The sequence below is a fragment of the Podarcis raffonei genome, chromosome 2 (genome assembly GCF_027172205.1).
Source record: "Podarcis raffonei isolate rPodRaf1 chromosome 2, rPodRaf1.pri, whole genome shotgun sequence".
Taxonomy (NCBI): Eukaryota; Metazoa; Chordata; class Lepidosauria; order Squamata; family Lacertidae; genus Podarcis; species Podarcis raffonei.
The window spans coordinates 104,712,589-104,725,784 of record NC_070603.1 but is presented as its reverse complement, the minus strand read 5'-3'; the positions used below and the strand labels follow the sequence as shown (position 1 = coordinate 104,725,784).

The following is a 13,196-nucleotide window of genomic DNA, read 5'->3' as shown; positions in this document are numbered from 1 at the left end:
GTGATTGCCACCCAACTTGAATGGCTTTAAAAGGGATTAGACAAATTAATGGTATGCTTCTGAACATCTGTTGTCAAGCAAAACAAGTGGGGAGACTGCTATTGCTCTCATATTCTGCTTGTGGGCTGGAACAGGATCTTAGCTAGAAGAAGCAGAGTTCATTAAGGGAAAATGTGCTTCAAATGCACTTTAAAGGAAAACTGTATATATAGCTTTATGGGCTGGGAATGATTAGAAACTGACTAACTATCAAAGCCAGAAAAGGTTTGTGGACTCCTGGTCAAGTGTTCGAAGAAGATCTAGACTGTTATAAAACAGAAATGAACATCAATCACTGAGCTTAAAAAAAAGCTCAGACTAAAAGCTCAAATTAACGTTGTCAATATTTTGCTCTTTTTTTAGGTTTGTTTATAGGTTTGTGTAAAAGTTAACGAATAAACATTTCTGTTTTACCTGATATTCATTTTTGAACATCCTGACAGCAATTTCACAGCTGGAACAATTATTTCAATACACCAGTGAGCAATGGGATGCTTCTAGGAGTCACTAGAAATAAAGAAAAAACATTACATGAAATTCCACAAAAGCTTTACTAAAATAGCAAATGGTACTGTGTTTGAAATACTGCCTAGCACTAGTTAGTATCCCATAATATCTGAAGCAAAAGAAGTGTGTTTTACTCTGGACCACCTTCTTGGTTCTGGCTGTGCTTACTAGCTAGTTCAGCTTTCTCTGTTTACAGGACAAATATCCAACCTTAGACATCAATCAATCAATCAATCAATCAATCAAGACAAATATTCAAGCAATTGTAGTGCAACATCCTCACATAAAAATGCCAGCATATTTTTCCACTGAGGATCATGGGGTTTGTAGTTCAATGGTCTATCTTGGGGATAGGGTAGTAGCAGGCTACTGAAGACATCTGAAGGGAGCCCTGTATTGGGTAGTTTTTAATGTTTGATGTTTTATTATGTTTTTATATGTACTGGAAGCCACCTAAAGCGGCTGGGGAAACTCAACCAGATGGGGAGGGTATAAATAATAAAATTATTATTATTATTAGGCGGCAGAGGAAGGAACTTGACCCTTCCGGGTATTAGAACGGTAGTCTTCAACTTTTTCTGAAGTAGAACCCATCTTTAACCCAAAAATGCTCTTGGGGATTTATTTCTTACTTTTTAACCATATATTTCTATGGTAGTATGACTTTTGTTGCAGCGCACCTTGGATCAGACTACAACACTTTACTGGGCTCCAGTATGCCAACTGCAGACCAATGAATTAGAATGAAACTTTCAAAAGGCCCAATTCCTTTTGCTGCCCAGTAGGGCAAGCTTGTGCTGCCCATATCATATAGAGCTCAAAAGATCAAACTGATGGCGATGCTTCTTGCACATTTATCAAAAACTTCTCTCTTGCTGTTTTCTATGAGCAACTTCAGCTGGAGCATCTGCACTTGAGTCAAGGAAGTACCTTGGAATTTAGGAGCACTGGGATTTAGCCTATTCACATGAAAGGCTACAGCTTGGTCCTGATTATTAAATGCCTTGCCCATCACTTGATAAGTGTGACTTGGAGTGATGACCTGCACGAATGAATGAATCATCACTGAACACTGCAGAATGAACACTGCAGAAAGAATAACCTGACATTTACTTCAAATGCAAGGTCTTTCAATAGAAATGGCTCCAACATCTACTTATCAGTTGTTAAGTATCCAAGTCATCAAGTGTAGAGAAATCAAGCAATATACATGAATGTGAAAATCAGGCCTTAGCATGGCTTCTCTACAGCACTGGTAGTAACTTTGATAGAACAATTTTCCATAAAATGGTGTCTGTACCATTTTCTTCCTTTTAACATTAACTATTTTGTGATACTGTCTGAAATAAAAGTCTACCATACCTTAGAAATTAACAATGACCTCCTCTTTAGCTAGTGCATTAAAAATACTCGCTATTACATTTGGGAGATAAAACTGAGCTTTAAAAAGAAAAATATCTCAAAGCAGTCATGCTATGATCATAATCTAGTGTACATATTTTTATGTTACTGATTCAACAGTGTCTATTACCAGGACTTTGATGTACACTTCATCACATCTGCTACCCAAGGCAGATATCAGTTTTCTAAAAGTTTAAGACATTTATATAAAAAGCAAATGTATTATCTAGTAATTACTTTAAATTGCTTTACTAAATTGACAGCATGAATTAAATTGTAACATGTGGTTAAATAGCACTGCAAAATTTCTTTGGTCTTTAAATAAAAGTCTGGTAGTGCCTTACATTTAAAATAAGGCATTCTTATTAGTAAAGGAAAGCAAACATATCTCAGTGTCAACACTGCAGCTTTTACTTGTGCATATTTTTCTTTGACGATCACACTTCTTGGTGGGAAAAAATCCTCCCGTATACTCCAGCCATAAAGATGCTTTCACAACTGCCACTAGCCAACAATTTTAGTCTGGGATGCACTGCTTGTGAATGTTGTCAACATGGAAGCTATTGCAAGCAAGAAGGCCTACTTTAGAAAATGGAAGCCTTGTCCTGATGAAGAAAGCAAAACAAAATATGAAGTTTGGAAAAAGAAATGCAGACAGTAAAAAGGTAAAGGACCCCTGGTTAGGTCCAGTCAAAGGTAACTATGGGGTGTGATGCTCATCCTGCTTTTCAGGCCAAGGGAGCAAGCGTTGGTCCACAGACAGCTTTCAGAGTCATGTGGCCAGCATGACTAAACCACTTATTATTTATTATTTATATACCGCCATATATATGGGACACCATGATGGAAGCCAGAGTGCGCAGAAACGCTGTTTACCTTCCCGCCGCAGCGGTACCTATTTATCTACTTGCACTGGTATACTTTCAAACTGCTAGGTTGGCAGAAGCTGGGACAGAGCAACAGGAGCTCACCCCATCATGCAGATTCGAACCGCCGACCTTCTGATCAGCAAGCTCAAGAGACTCAGCGGTTTAGATCACAGTGCCACCCGCATCCCCTGCAAGCAGACAATAAGAGATGGAGTGTGTGTGAAAAATTCAAAGAGCACATTGCTAAAATATAAAGGTCCACAACAAAAAAATTAAATACACCAGTAGCAGGAGACCAGCTAGGATGGTGGTTGGATTGACAGATGACAAAGGAGTCAAGGGTGTGCTAAAGGAGGAAAATAAGATTGCAGAGAAGCTGAATTATTTGCATCCGTCTTCACAGTGGAAGCTGTAGGGCAGATCCTTGTTCCTGAACTAATTTTCACTGGAAGGGAGTGTGAAGAACAGAGGCAAATAGTGGTAAGAGACGTTCTAGGCCTTATTGTCAAATTAAAAAATGACAAATCACCAGGGGCAAATGACATCTATCCACGAGTTTCTAAAGAACTTCCAAGTGAAATTGCTAATCTACAAAACTATGTGACTTTCCCCTAGTATCAGCGTTCATGCCTGAGGTGTAGAAAGTGCCCATTGTAACACCAATTTTAAACACAGAATTCAGGAAATTACAGGTCATGCAGTTGGAGGGCTTTAAAAGAGGATAAGACAAACTAATGGAGAACAGCCATGATGGCTGGAGCTATTCATAGCCCTATGTTGTGCCTCAACTGTTGCCGAGGCAGAATGCCTTTGAATACCAGTGCTGGGAATCACAAGTGGGGAAGGAACTGTAGTGCTCAGGTCCTGCTTGTTGGCTTCCCATAGACATATGGCTAACCACTGTGAATAGGATACTGGACTGGATGGGCATCTGTCTTGATCCATGTGTGCTCTTATTACAGTGGTACCTCAGGTTACATATGCTTCATATTACAGACTCTGCTAACCCAGAAATAGTATCTCGGGTTAAGAACTTTGCTTCAGGATGAGAACAGAAATCGTTCTCCGGTGGCGCGGCAGTAGCAGCAGGCCCCATTAGCTAAAGTGGTGCTTCAGGTTAAGAACAGTTTCAGGATAAGAATGGACCTCTGGAATGAATTAAGTACTTATCCCGAGGTACCACTGTATTTATATATGCATTCTAGTAATAGAGGTTTTGTATTCATTTTTCAACTGCAAATAAATACTTTATGTGGAGCTAACAATAATAATGTAAGACTCGCTACAGCAACTCAAATAGCTCCAATAGTGCATACTAACTTGTCTCTATTACGAAACCCAATGTTGTATAGGCGTGGGTATTAGGATAGTGTTGCAAGCAGATGAGCAAATATTGAACAGCTACTAGCCTTTCCTAAAGTGTAACAGTCCGAAAGAGTAATAGTAGTTCCTATCTCATCTAGGCAGCCAGAATGCCATGCATCAGAAGGATGAGCAATTTCATCTTCTTCAAAGTTTGTATCATGATCATGGCAAACAGAACATCTAAATCCTCGACCAGATCCCATTCCAAAATTATGCATGCAACACAAACCCGCAATGTATTAAAAACTGATAGGACATGCATTTAAGTTGATGAACAGTGTCATGTGTTATTTTGTCTTTCTGAAGTTCTCTGTAAAGATTATTACTTTTACTTTGCTTTGATATTGAAACAATGATAGCCAATAAAGAACATTAATACACCCCTACTAAGACCATCTATTATGTTAGCTTGTATTTTGAGGTAATATATGGTATGTCATTTTGATAGACTTAGTTTTAAATATTCAATATGTAGAATTCATTTGTCTGAAAGATGCTATGACCCTTCATATGTGATAAACTCTTGCCTCTGTTGTGTCTCAGCTTCACATAAATCAACACTGTTTTAAGGCCTATGATACTGAAATAATATCAATATATATGAATAAAACTGTGGCCAGGATCCCCGGATGAGCCTTCTCAGGAAATGTGCAGTGACTTTAGGGACTGAGACCTTTTCTGTTAAATACTTGATTTTGGAAAAGTATGCTCCAGGGAGATGTTAGTAGTAGTGCATAAGTTGCATAAACTAAAGTTCAAAATGGAGTGGTTTCAGTAACCTGAAATTTACTATACATTCCTTAGCTTAAAACAACAAACAAACAAACAAACAAACAAACAAACAAACAAACCAGTAATCATTGTTTTCCTATCCACCATTAGTACTTTTACAAGTCAAAATGGATAATACTGGGCTTGATGCACAAATTGCTTGACTTAATGTAAGACAACTTCCAAAGCTGCTAATCACCATTCGCTGTGTTTCCAAAGTTCAGAGGTGAGCGTGAATCTTCTCTACAGCCCAAACAGCACCAGCCATACACTAGAAGGAGGTATTAGCAGGCTTAGGAAAAGCCCAAGGTTTACAGAAGTACAGAAAATGTTGAGCGTAGGTGGGCGCGAATCATAAGGGAGTAAAAACTCCAAGAACATCCTAATGAGGCCTGAGCATGCTCAGTGGTGATGGAATGCTGACTGCTATGGGCAGAGAGGGGAAAAGGGAAAACTGGGTAGGAGGGGTAATAAGAGTATCATGAAGGTAGTATCATGTCTCCTGATCCCCTGGCCAACAGTGTGCCTAGGCAAAGTTCCAAGTCCCGAAGCTAATCCATACAACAAAGTTCCAAGTCTAGAAGCCAACCCATGCAAGCCAAGTCCAAAGATCAGAAATGCAGTCTGGGGTCAGTAAGCCAAGATGTTAGTTCAGCAGTCAAAGTAGAAACCTGTGAAGGTCCAAGGAGAATTCCAGGCAAGGTCCTTCAACAAGGGCAGCTGAGCAGTCACAGTACCTCAGCTCTGCTGCCTTCGTATACTGTGTCTGCTGATTGCAGCATCTAGGCTTGATCGGGCATGCGACCTTGCGCCAGCTAAGGAATCACATGCCTCCTTCCCCACCTGGCCAGCTAGTGAACTAGGCTGCAGGCCCTGGCCTGCCTCTCCTTCCTTGAGTGCCCCACCTGCTGTTGCCAACATCTTAGGACCCACCGTGTTTGTGGGGACCTCTCTGGCTCTGGCGAGGGGTCCTGCTGCTCGGCTTCCTGTGCACTAGCCCCTGCCCCCTCATGTCACCCTCCGAGTATTGTCTACAACAACCTCTCCTTCCCCATCCCCAGCTTGCTCGTGTGTGACCCACTCTCAGCTGCACCCCTCATCAGGATCCTCTTCCTCCTCCCCGAAATCACGCCAGTTCATGACAGTACGGCTGGCTGAATGCAACATCAAACAGAAGTACTATACAGTACACTGAAACATTTTGTTGTAGGCGCTAGTTGTTGACTGAATAAGAAAACTATGGTCTTATTATCAAATGAAAAGGCCTAATTTGATGGCCATAGTAATAGTAGCAAGATGTATGAGTGTTATTAAAGGATCTGGTCTTCAAACACATCTTTTAAACAAGCCCTCATGGTTATCTGTATCTGCCCTCCCCACAAAAGTGACTAAACTTAAACGGAGATGTAAAGTTCTATCGGTCTTAACTAAATTACATTTTGAAGAAAGATGAGGGGGAATTAATTGATATGAATACAAACTGCATAACAGATTGTTCCCTGTCTACATAAAGGGGCAGAAAAACAGGCATTAGCAGTAAATAGTGTAGTTTGGGGGAGGCAAACATGTGCAATAAGGATAAAAGCAGGGTCTGTGGTAAAACTAATAAGAGATTCCTGGGAATATTCTCTGTTTTTAGTGTTAGAAGCATTATGGAGCCAATAATCAAAACGTTTACATACAGATAGTTGGACTATGAATAATGTCTGGTGGTCTAAATTTCAGAAAATAAAAAATGTATTTCAGTGGCACATAGCTTTAAACACTGTTCCGTTAATCTGTCATTAACTATAGCACTGCAGGTTCTGTATCCCCAGTTGGGCTGATATGCTGTGCTAAAAGTACATGCTTTTAGGGCAGTAAAATAATAAGAATTTTGATCCATGGCTGAAAAATGAGAGAATGGCTACTTTATTGCATCCTATAAAGATGTCATAAGCTGCCAATTTATTTGAAAAATATGCTAAAGGCTGGAGGCATTAAAATTCAAGGTGACATAGACTTCATCAAAGCAAATCCCTGTGTTCTTTCTGGATCATAGGCCCTTTTTAGAAAAAGATGATTTTTCAAGAAATATTACTCATTTTAGTAGGCAAAGTAATTGAGGAAATACACTTACTTGGGAGTAAGCCCCAGTGGACACTATGGAACTTACTTTTGTGTAAGCATGCACAGAACTGCATTGTTAATCAACATTAACTTAGTTGATTAATTGATCTGGCAGGCCTGTGAGTTGAAGGTAAACAAGTTTACCTTTTTTGTGGTCCTCTGCTCCAATAGTGAATAAATAAGACAATGGCCTGCTTTGCACACAACAGTGAGCCAGAGTTAATCACGCCTGCATCCCATATCTGTTCTTGGCTTTTTCTTGTGGTTCGTTTAGAAAGAAAGAGTCATGAGAACTAGTTTGCACATAACACCATGCCAGTGCTCTGGTTTGCTTCCTCCTGGCATGGCAAAGGAAGGCGGGGGCAGGCATGACTTCAGTAACATGCACCAGCATGTCTGCTAATTCCTGGTACCGTAAACTATAGTTTGTTTGATTTACCATTATATGAGAGCCATGCCAATGAATGATGAGTTTTATTTAAGATGCAAGCAATTTTATGTTTCACTATCTCAAAAAAGAGGGGCATCTACATTGAGATTCTGGTCATATGCACATTTGCTTAAATTTAATTGATTGTGTAGTTAAAAGTTAGGTGCTTTATTGACTAGAATTCTTTCATCAGATGGCATCCCTAATTTTAATAGAACAAAATACAGTGGAATTATTATTCTGTTTATATAGTATTTTACCCCACACTATGGAAATAAATTGGGAAATATGTATACTGCATAATTATGTTTAGAGCATTATAAATGCCCCCACTTAGTGTTAGTAGCATAAGTATTCCCATTTGGTATTACATAATATAAGCATAACACTAAAGACAAATTATTATTGCATTCCTGCTTTAGCTACCAATCCTCATACAGAAAATAAAGTCATGTATTAGTCTTCTCTAGTAACTTAGAGCAAATAACAAAAAATGTTACAAGAAAGCCTCTATATAGGACAAAATAAATTTTAATGGAATCCTCTGTGTGTTTATATTTGAAGGAAAGTCCTGTTTGATTTGCACATTTACGTCACAGATCTATGATGAGTGAGCAAAGCCTCACACAACAATGAATTGACAGTTTTCTTTGCATTATTGACTGCTGCCTCTCTTAACAACTAATGTTTCTTGGGTCCACCATAACATCTTGTTTCATAAGGTATAATTTTTCAATATATGTACATTATTTGTAAACTAAAATGTATACAATAGCAAATGTATACTGCCTGGTTAAAGGCATAGAACAAGAACCACAGTCAGGGTACACAGGATAGGAATATATTCCTGGCTCGGCTTTCCTGTTAACCAAAAGTACCTGTCTTATTTTGATTAAGTCTCAGTCACATCCTGCTCACCATAGCCTCTAAACACTAATCTGGAGTTTCAACTGCCTCCCTAGCATCTGATGAAAAAGAAGCAAGGCACTACCCATATATTTTATGACACCACACTCCAAAACCCTGGACTAACTACCCCAGGCATTTTATGGAGATGCTAAATAGCATTGATGACAAGATGGAATTCAGTGGTAACTCATAGGCCAATACTCAAAGGAAGGAACAGTAGCTTCTCAACATCACTTTCTAGAGCCAGTCCTCTAGATAGATCAGTGTCAGGAAAAAACAAGAAAAATTCAACATGGGAGTTCAGAAGGATATCACAGCTGCTAGTATCAAAAGCTGATTGAGGGTTCAAAAGAACAAACTCCCACACTCACACCCAGTTGCTGATGTAGATCACACACCAGAGTGACCATAATATAAAATAATATATTTGCAAATCATGGCAGGACTCGACTTCACTTCTGACTGTAATAATAGTAATGAGAAGAATAAGAAGCAGGTGGCTTTCAAGACTATATGTATTTTGCTTCCTTGTATATTCAGTTCCTTGTTAACAGTAAAGAACATCAAAGGTAGAAGACGGCCAGCAACTTCTTGAGGATCTATAAATCCACAAGTTCTCGTATTTTAAACTGCAGTTATGAAATTGTTACAATTCCCATTTTATTTTGGGTATCCTATCAACCCTGCCAACATCATACATTCATATCCAATAAAGCAATGACAACTTTATGCCATAGCGATAATACAGTAGATATGATGACAACTTTACAATACGTCACCAGGCCACAATGCAGAACAAAAGAATGTGTGGTGAAGTGACATTTTAATATTGTACCCCATTGCCTTTTCTCGTAATGTAGCCGCATGAAAACACCAGCTGAAAATGGGGTGGGAGAGGTGGGTCCCTCCATATCTGCAGTCATATTAGGTAATAACTAAGGCTGACATCTTAAGCATACTTAACTTGGAAGAAAGTTTACTGAAGTCAATGGGACTGACTTCCATGTAAATGGATTTATGATCAGTGTGTAAGGCTGGCGAGTTAGAAGCTACTTACTTATGGCTTCTAGATAGAAGCCAGATATTGTGCTGCTAGGCACACCTTAATCCAATGGAATAAAATTAAGGCCTGCAGGTACAATTCTATGTGCACATAAGAAGAGTCTACTGGATAAGGCCAATGGCTCATATACTCCAGCATTCCATTCTCACAGTGGAGGAAGCTCACAAGCAGGAGTTGAGCAGAAGAGCTCTGTTCCCTCCTGAGATTTTGAGCAACTGGTACTCAGAAGCATACTGCTTACAACAGGCAAGCCATCAAGGTTAGCAGCCACTGATAGCCTTATTTGTCCAATCCACTTTTAAAGTAATCTAAATTGGTGGTCATCACTGCATCGTGTGAGAGTGATTTCCATAGTTTAACTATATATTGTATGAAGAAGTACTTTCTTCAGCCTGTCCTGAATCTTCCAACATTGAGCTTCATTGAATGCCCCAGAGTTCTAGTGTTTTGAGAGAGGGAGAAAACCATTTCTCTATCCACTTTCTCTACATGGTGCATAATTTTATACACCTCTAGCATGTATCCTCTTACTCATCATTTCTCTAAACTGAAGCACTCCAAATGTTTTAACCTTTCCTCATAGGGGAGTTGCTCCATCCCCTTAATCATTTCGGTTGGCCCTTTCTATATAAGATTACTTCCACGGTATATGGATTGGACTGGACTATAAAGCTGTAATCTTCTGCAAGCTTACATAGCTTTTGCTCCTATTCCTTTATTGCTCCTGCTCTTTAAAAAGTGACTTGATATAAAGATATTAGCAGGTGATGATGCTTATCACAACGACATGAAGATTCACCAGCTGATTTTAGTAGATCAATTTGCTATTAAAAGGCACAACAGCAGGGAGGATGAGAGCTTGGGGTTTTCTTTCTGATGAGTTAGGGATCATGCTTGGGGATAAGCCCTACTGAATTCAATTGGGACTCAATTCCAAGTAAGCTACATGGCTATAGCCCCATGTACCCTTGCTTGGAAGTCAGTGGGACTTAATTTCAAATAAACAAGTACTAGAACAAGGAATAAGGCTACAATCGTTTAAACAGTTAGGACTCTTGAACAGCCTAAATTAGTCACTGCTGCTGTATAGTCTACATCAGTAGCGTAGGAAGAGAGGGGTGGGGCTATATTGGGGCTGCAGAGCACCCAAGTCGCTATCCCTCCTGGGCACCCTCCAGCAGGCCCAGCACTGTCCGAAAAAGCAGTGTGGGGTGCGCCACAGGCCGCCCACCCAGAAGGGATGCAACGGCTGGGGCATCCTGCAGGCCAGCACATGCCAGCCATGTCCCTCCCGGGTATCCCTCCCGGGCGTCCTCCCGGTGGCTGTTTTTCTGGCAGTGCTGGTCCAGGAGGGATGCATTTGCTTGGGCAGCGCACCCTGCCCACTTGGGATGCCACGCCCTCATGGCACAGCACGCATGTGCACCGCACCCTGCACCCCAGACACCAGCAGGGGTTGCTCTGCCAGTAATCTACATTACCTTTTCTCCAAGACTACATGTGAAATATCTGAAAACACAAATATCTTAGTCTCACTGACATAGTCTTTTTTGCCTTTTTCCTCTTATGTGGACCCATGCCCCCAAATGCAACTGCATGGAGGTTGTAGAATATGTTACTAAAAGAATGGGAAAGTGAGCAATGATATCCAGCGTCATATTTTTAAAGCAACAGCTAATTTTAGACATGATTTACACCACATGTCAAGGTCATATCCTTGCAGTCAGTGTGGACCAGTGAAAAGTAGCACATTCCTTCGTCCATCCCTAAAACACCTTTCCAATAGTGGCTCCACACATGTGCAATTGCCCCCACCAACTCCACTTAGTGCCATCTCTTGAACGCTAAAACGTTTTTTTTTATTCAACCATCCTTTTTACTAATATGAGTACTGTCCCCCCCGCCATATAACTTTAACTTATATGATTTTTTGGTAAGTTATTTCTTCGAGTGTTAAGCAGCCTTGCAAAGGCTGGCCCGAAAAGGTGGGTCAGAAATAAATGACGCCACCACATTCAGTAAAGTGGCCTGAAGTAGAAACCCTATTTTGCATACAAGCATATATTGAAAGGAGGGGAAAGCAATTATTTACAACACCTTACTGGGCTTCCTGTTGCGTTCTTTTTAGTCTTTTCTATTTTATCAGTGTATGGGTTTCCCCCCCCCCCCTGTGTTTGTTTTATTTTTACCTGTTAGCCACCTAGAGCCCCAGTCCAGGGAAAAGGTGGGATATAAATAAATATAAATACAATAATCAGCTTTTTTCCCCCAGCCAGAACTCACTGGAACTCAGTTCCAGTACCTCTCAGGTGGCACCATTGCCATTAAAAGAGAGAGCAAGTTCATGGTGAATTTGGGCACCTCTTTTTCTAATAAAATAGCACTGATAATAATAATAATAGCAATAGTAATGATAACAATAATTCCTAGAGGGTGATTTTATGGTGCAGTGCTGTCATCATCAGCACACACTTACCTGAGAACAACCCCCTACTTGTACACACTGGGGGGTTGCTTAGGAGCAAACACGTGTGTAAGACTGACATGCAATTGATTTTGCATAATCTTAAACAGGGTTGTCATTGTGCTGAAAAACCCGTTGTGCTTCAGGCAGAAATGCAGCTGTAATAGAACAGGGTTTGTTCCTGCCACTGCATCTCCAGCGACGGGGACCTGCAAAAATGATTTAGCTGCCATACAGCTGCTAAAGGCGCAGCGTCGCAGCCAGGGGGCAACGAAAGGACGCCCTTGTGTGCAGCCTAAGAAAAATGAACTTGATTTCAACTCAACCAAGAAGAGGTGGTTGTGCCATTCTAACCAAAACTCAAAAAACCCTCAAGCCCTGGAGCCAGGGGGGCGGGTGGCAACGTCATCCTACGCCTGTCTATGCAGCAATAAGCCCCACAGAGTCCAATGGGTTTTTACTCCCGAGGAAAAAGCGTGTTTAGGATGACATCCTGGCTGGAGAAGGTGGGCGTGAGAAGGGGGCGCTTACCTGGGAGACGGAGGAGGGGAGAAGAAGCAGGGGCGCCTGCCGGCTTTCCTCCGAGGCGGAGGCGGAACGGGGCTGCTGGTGGCGGTGGGGCGGGCATGCGGGCCTAGCAACCAGCTGCCCCCAAACTAAGGCGAGGGAAAAGGGACTAAAGGCGGCACGGTTCCCGCCCGGCCAGGCGACCGCAACGGCTCAAAATGGCGGCGGGCGCGGGAGGTGGGACCCGCCGCGTCCTTCTCTCCCGCCTCGGGCGCTCCGCTCGAAAGGTGCCCGGGTCTTTCCTGAGCTTTGGGACGCTGCTCTGCCCGCTGCCGCTCTGAACATGGAGCGGGGAGGGCGAGAATGGTTTAACGTATTTAGTTTTCTCTCCGTCGTGCCGAGAGATTTGTGCCCGCAGTCAGGCTCCCTGGCAGGCCGGCGCCTGGCGTGGGGTTGCCAAGGTGACCCGAGAGGCGAGGGAAGGGCGCTCCGCGACGGTTCTAGGGCAGCCCTCACTGTAAACTGTATGCAATTGTTAAATACGTATACAGTGGTACCTCGAGTTACATACGCTTCAGGTTACATAGGCTTCAGGTTACAGACTCCGCTAACCCAGAAATATTACCTCGGGTTAAGAACTTTGCTTCAGGATGAGAACAGAAATTGTGCAGCAGCAGCAGCGGGAGGCCCCATTAGCTAAAGTGGTGCTTCAGGTTAAGAACAGTTTCAGGTTAAGAACGGACCTCCGGAAAGAATTAAGTT

At 41.6% G+C, this 13,196-nt stretch overlaps 1 protein-coding gene across 6 annotated transcripts in view; it reads right to left on the bottom strand.

The window, feature by feature from the left end:
- CFAP20DC (CFAP20 domain containing) overlaps positions 1-12,875 on the bottom strand; it is a 143,419-nt gene extending 130,544 nt beyond the window's left edge. Inside the window, exons 1-2 of one of the 6 annotated variants that reach the window (XM_053378369.1) lie at positions 12,459-12,875; positions 454-546 (exon numbers count right to left, since the gene is read on the bottom strand). In XM_053378369.1, the coding sequence (XP_053234344.1) occupies positions 454-474 (21 nt within the window). In that variant the 5' untranslated portion in view covers positions 475-546; positions 12,459-12,875. The remainder of the gene's footprint in view (positions 1-453; positions 547-12,458) is intronic. The other 5 variants (XM_053378368.1, XM_053378364.1, XM_053378363.1 and 2 more) reach the window with 5 other exon arrangements.
- Positions 12,876-13,196: the final 321 nt, after the last annotated feature.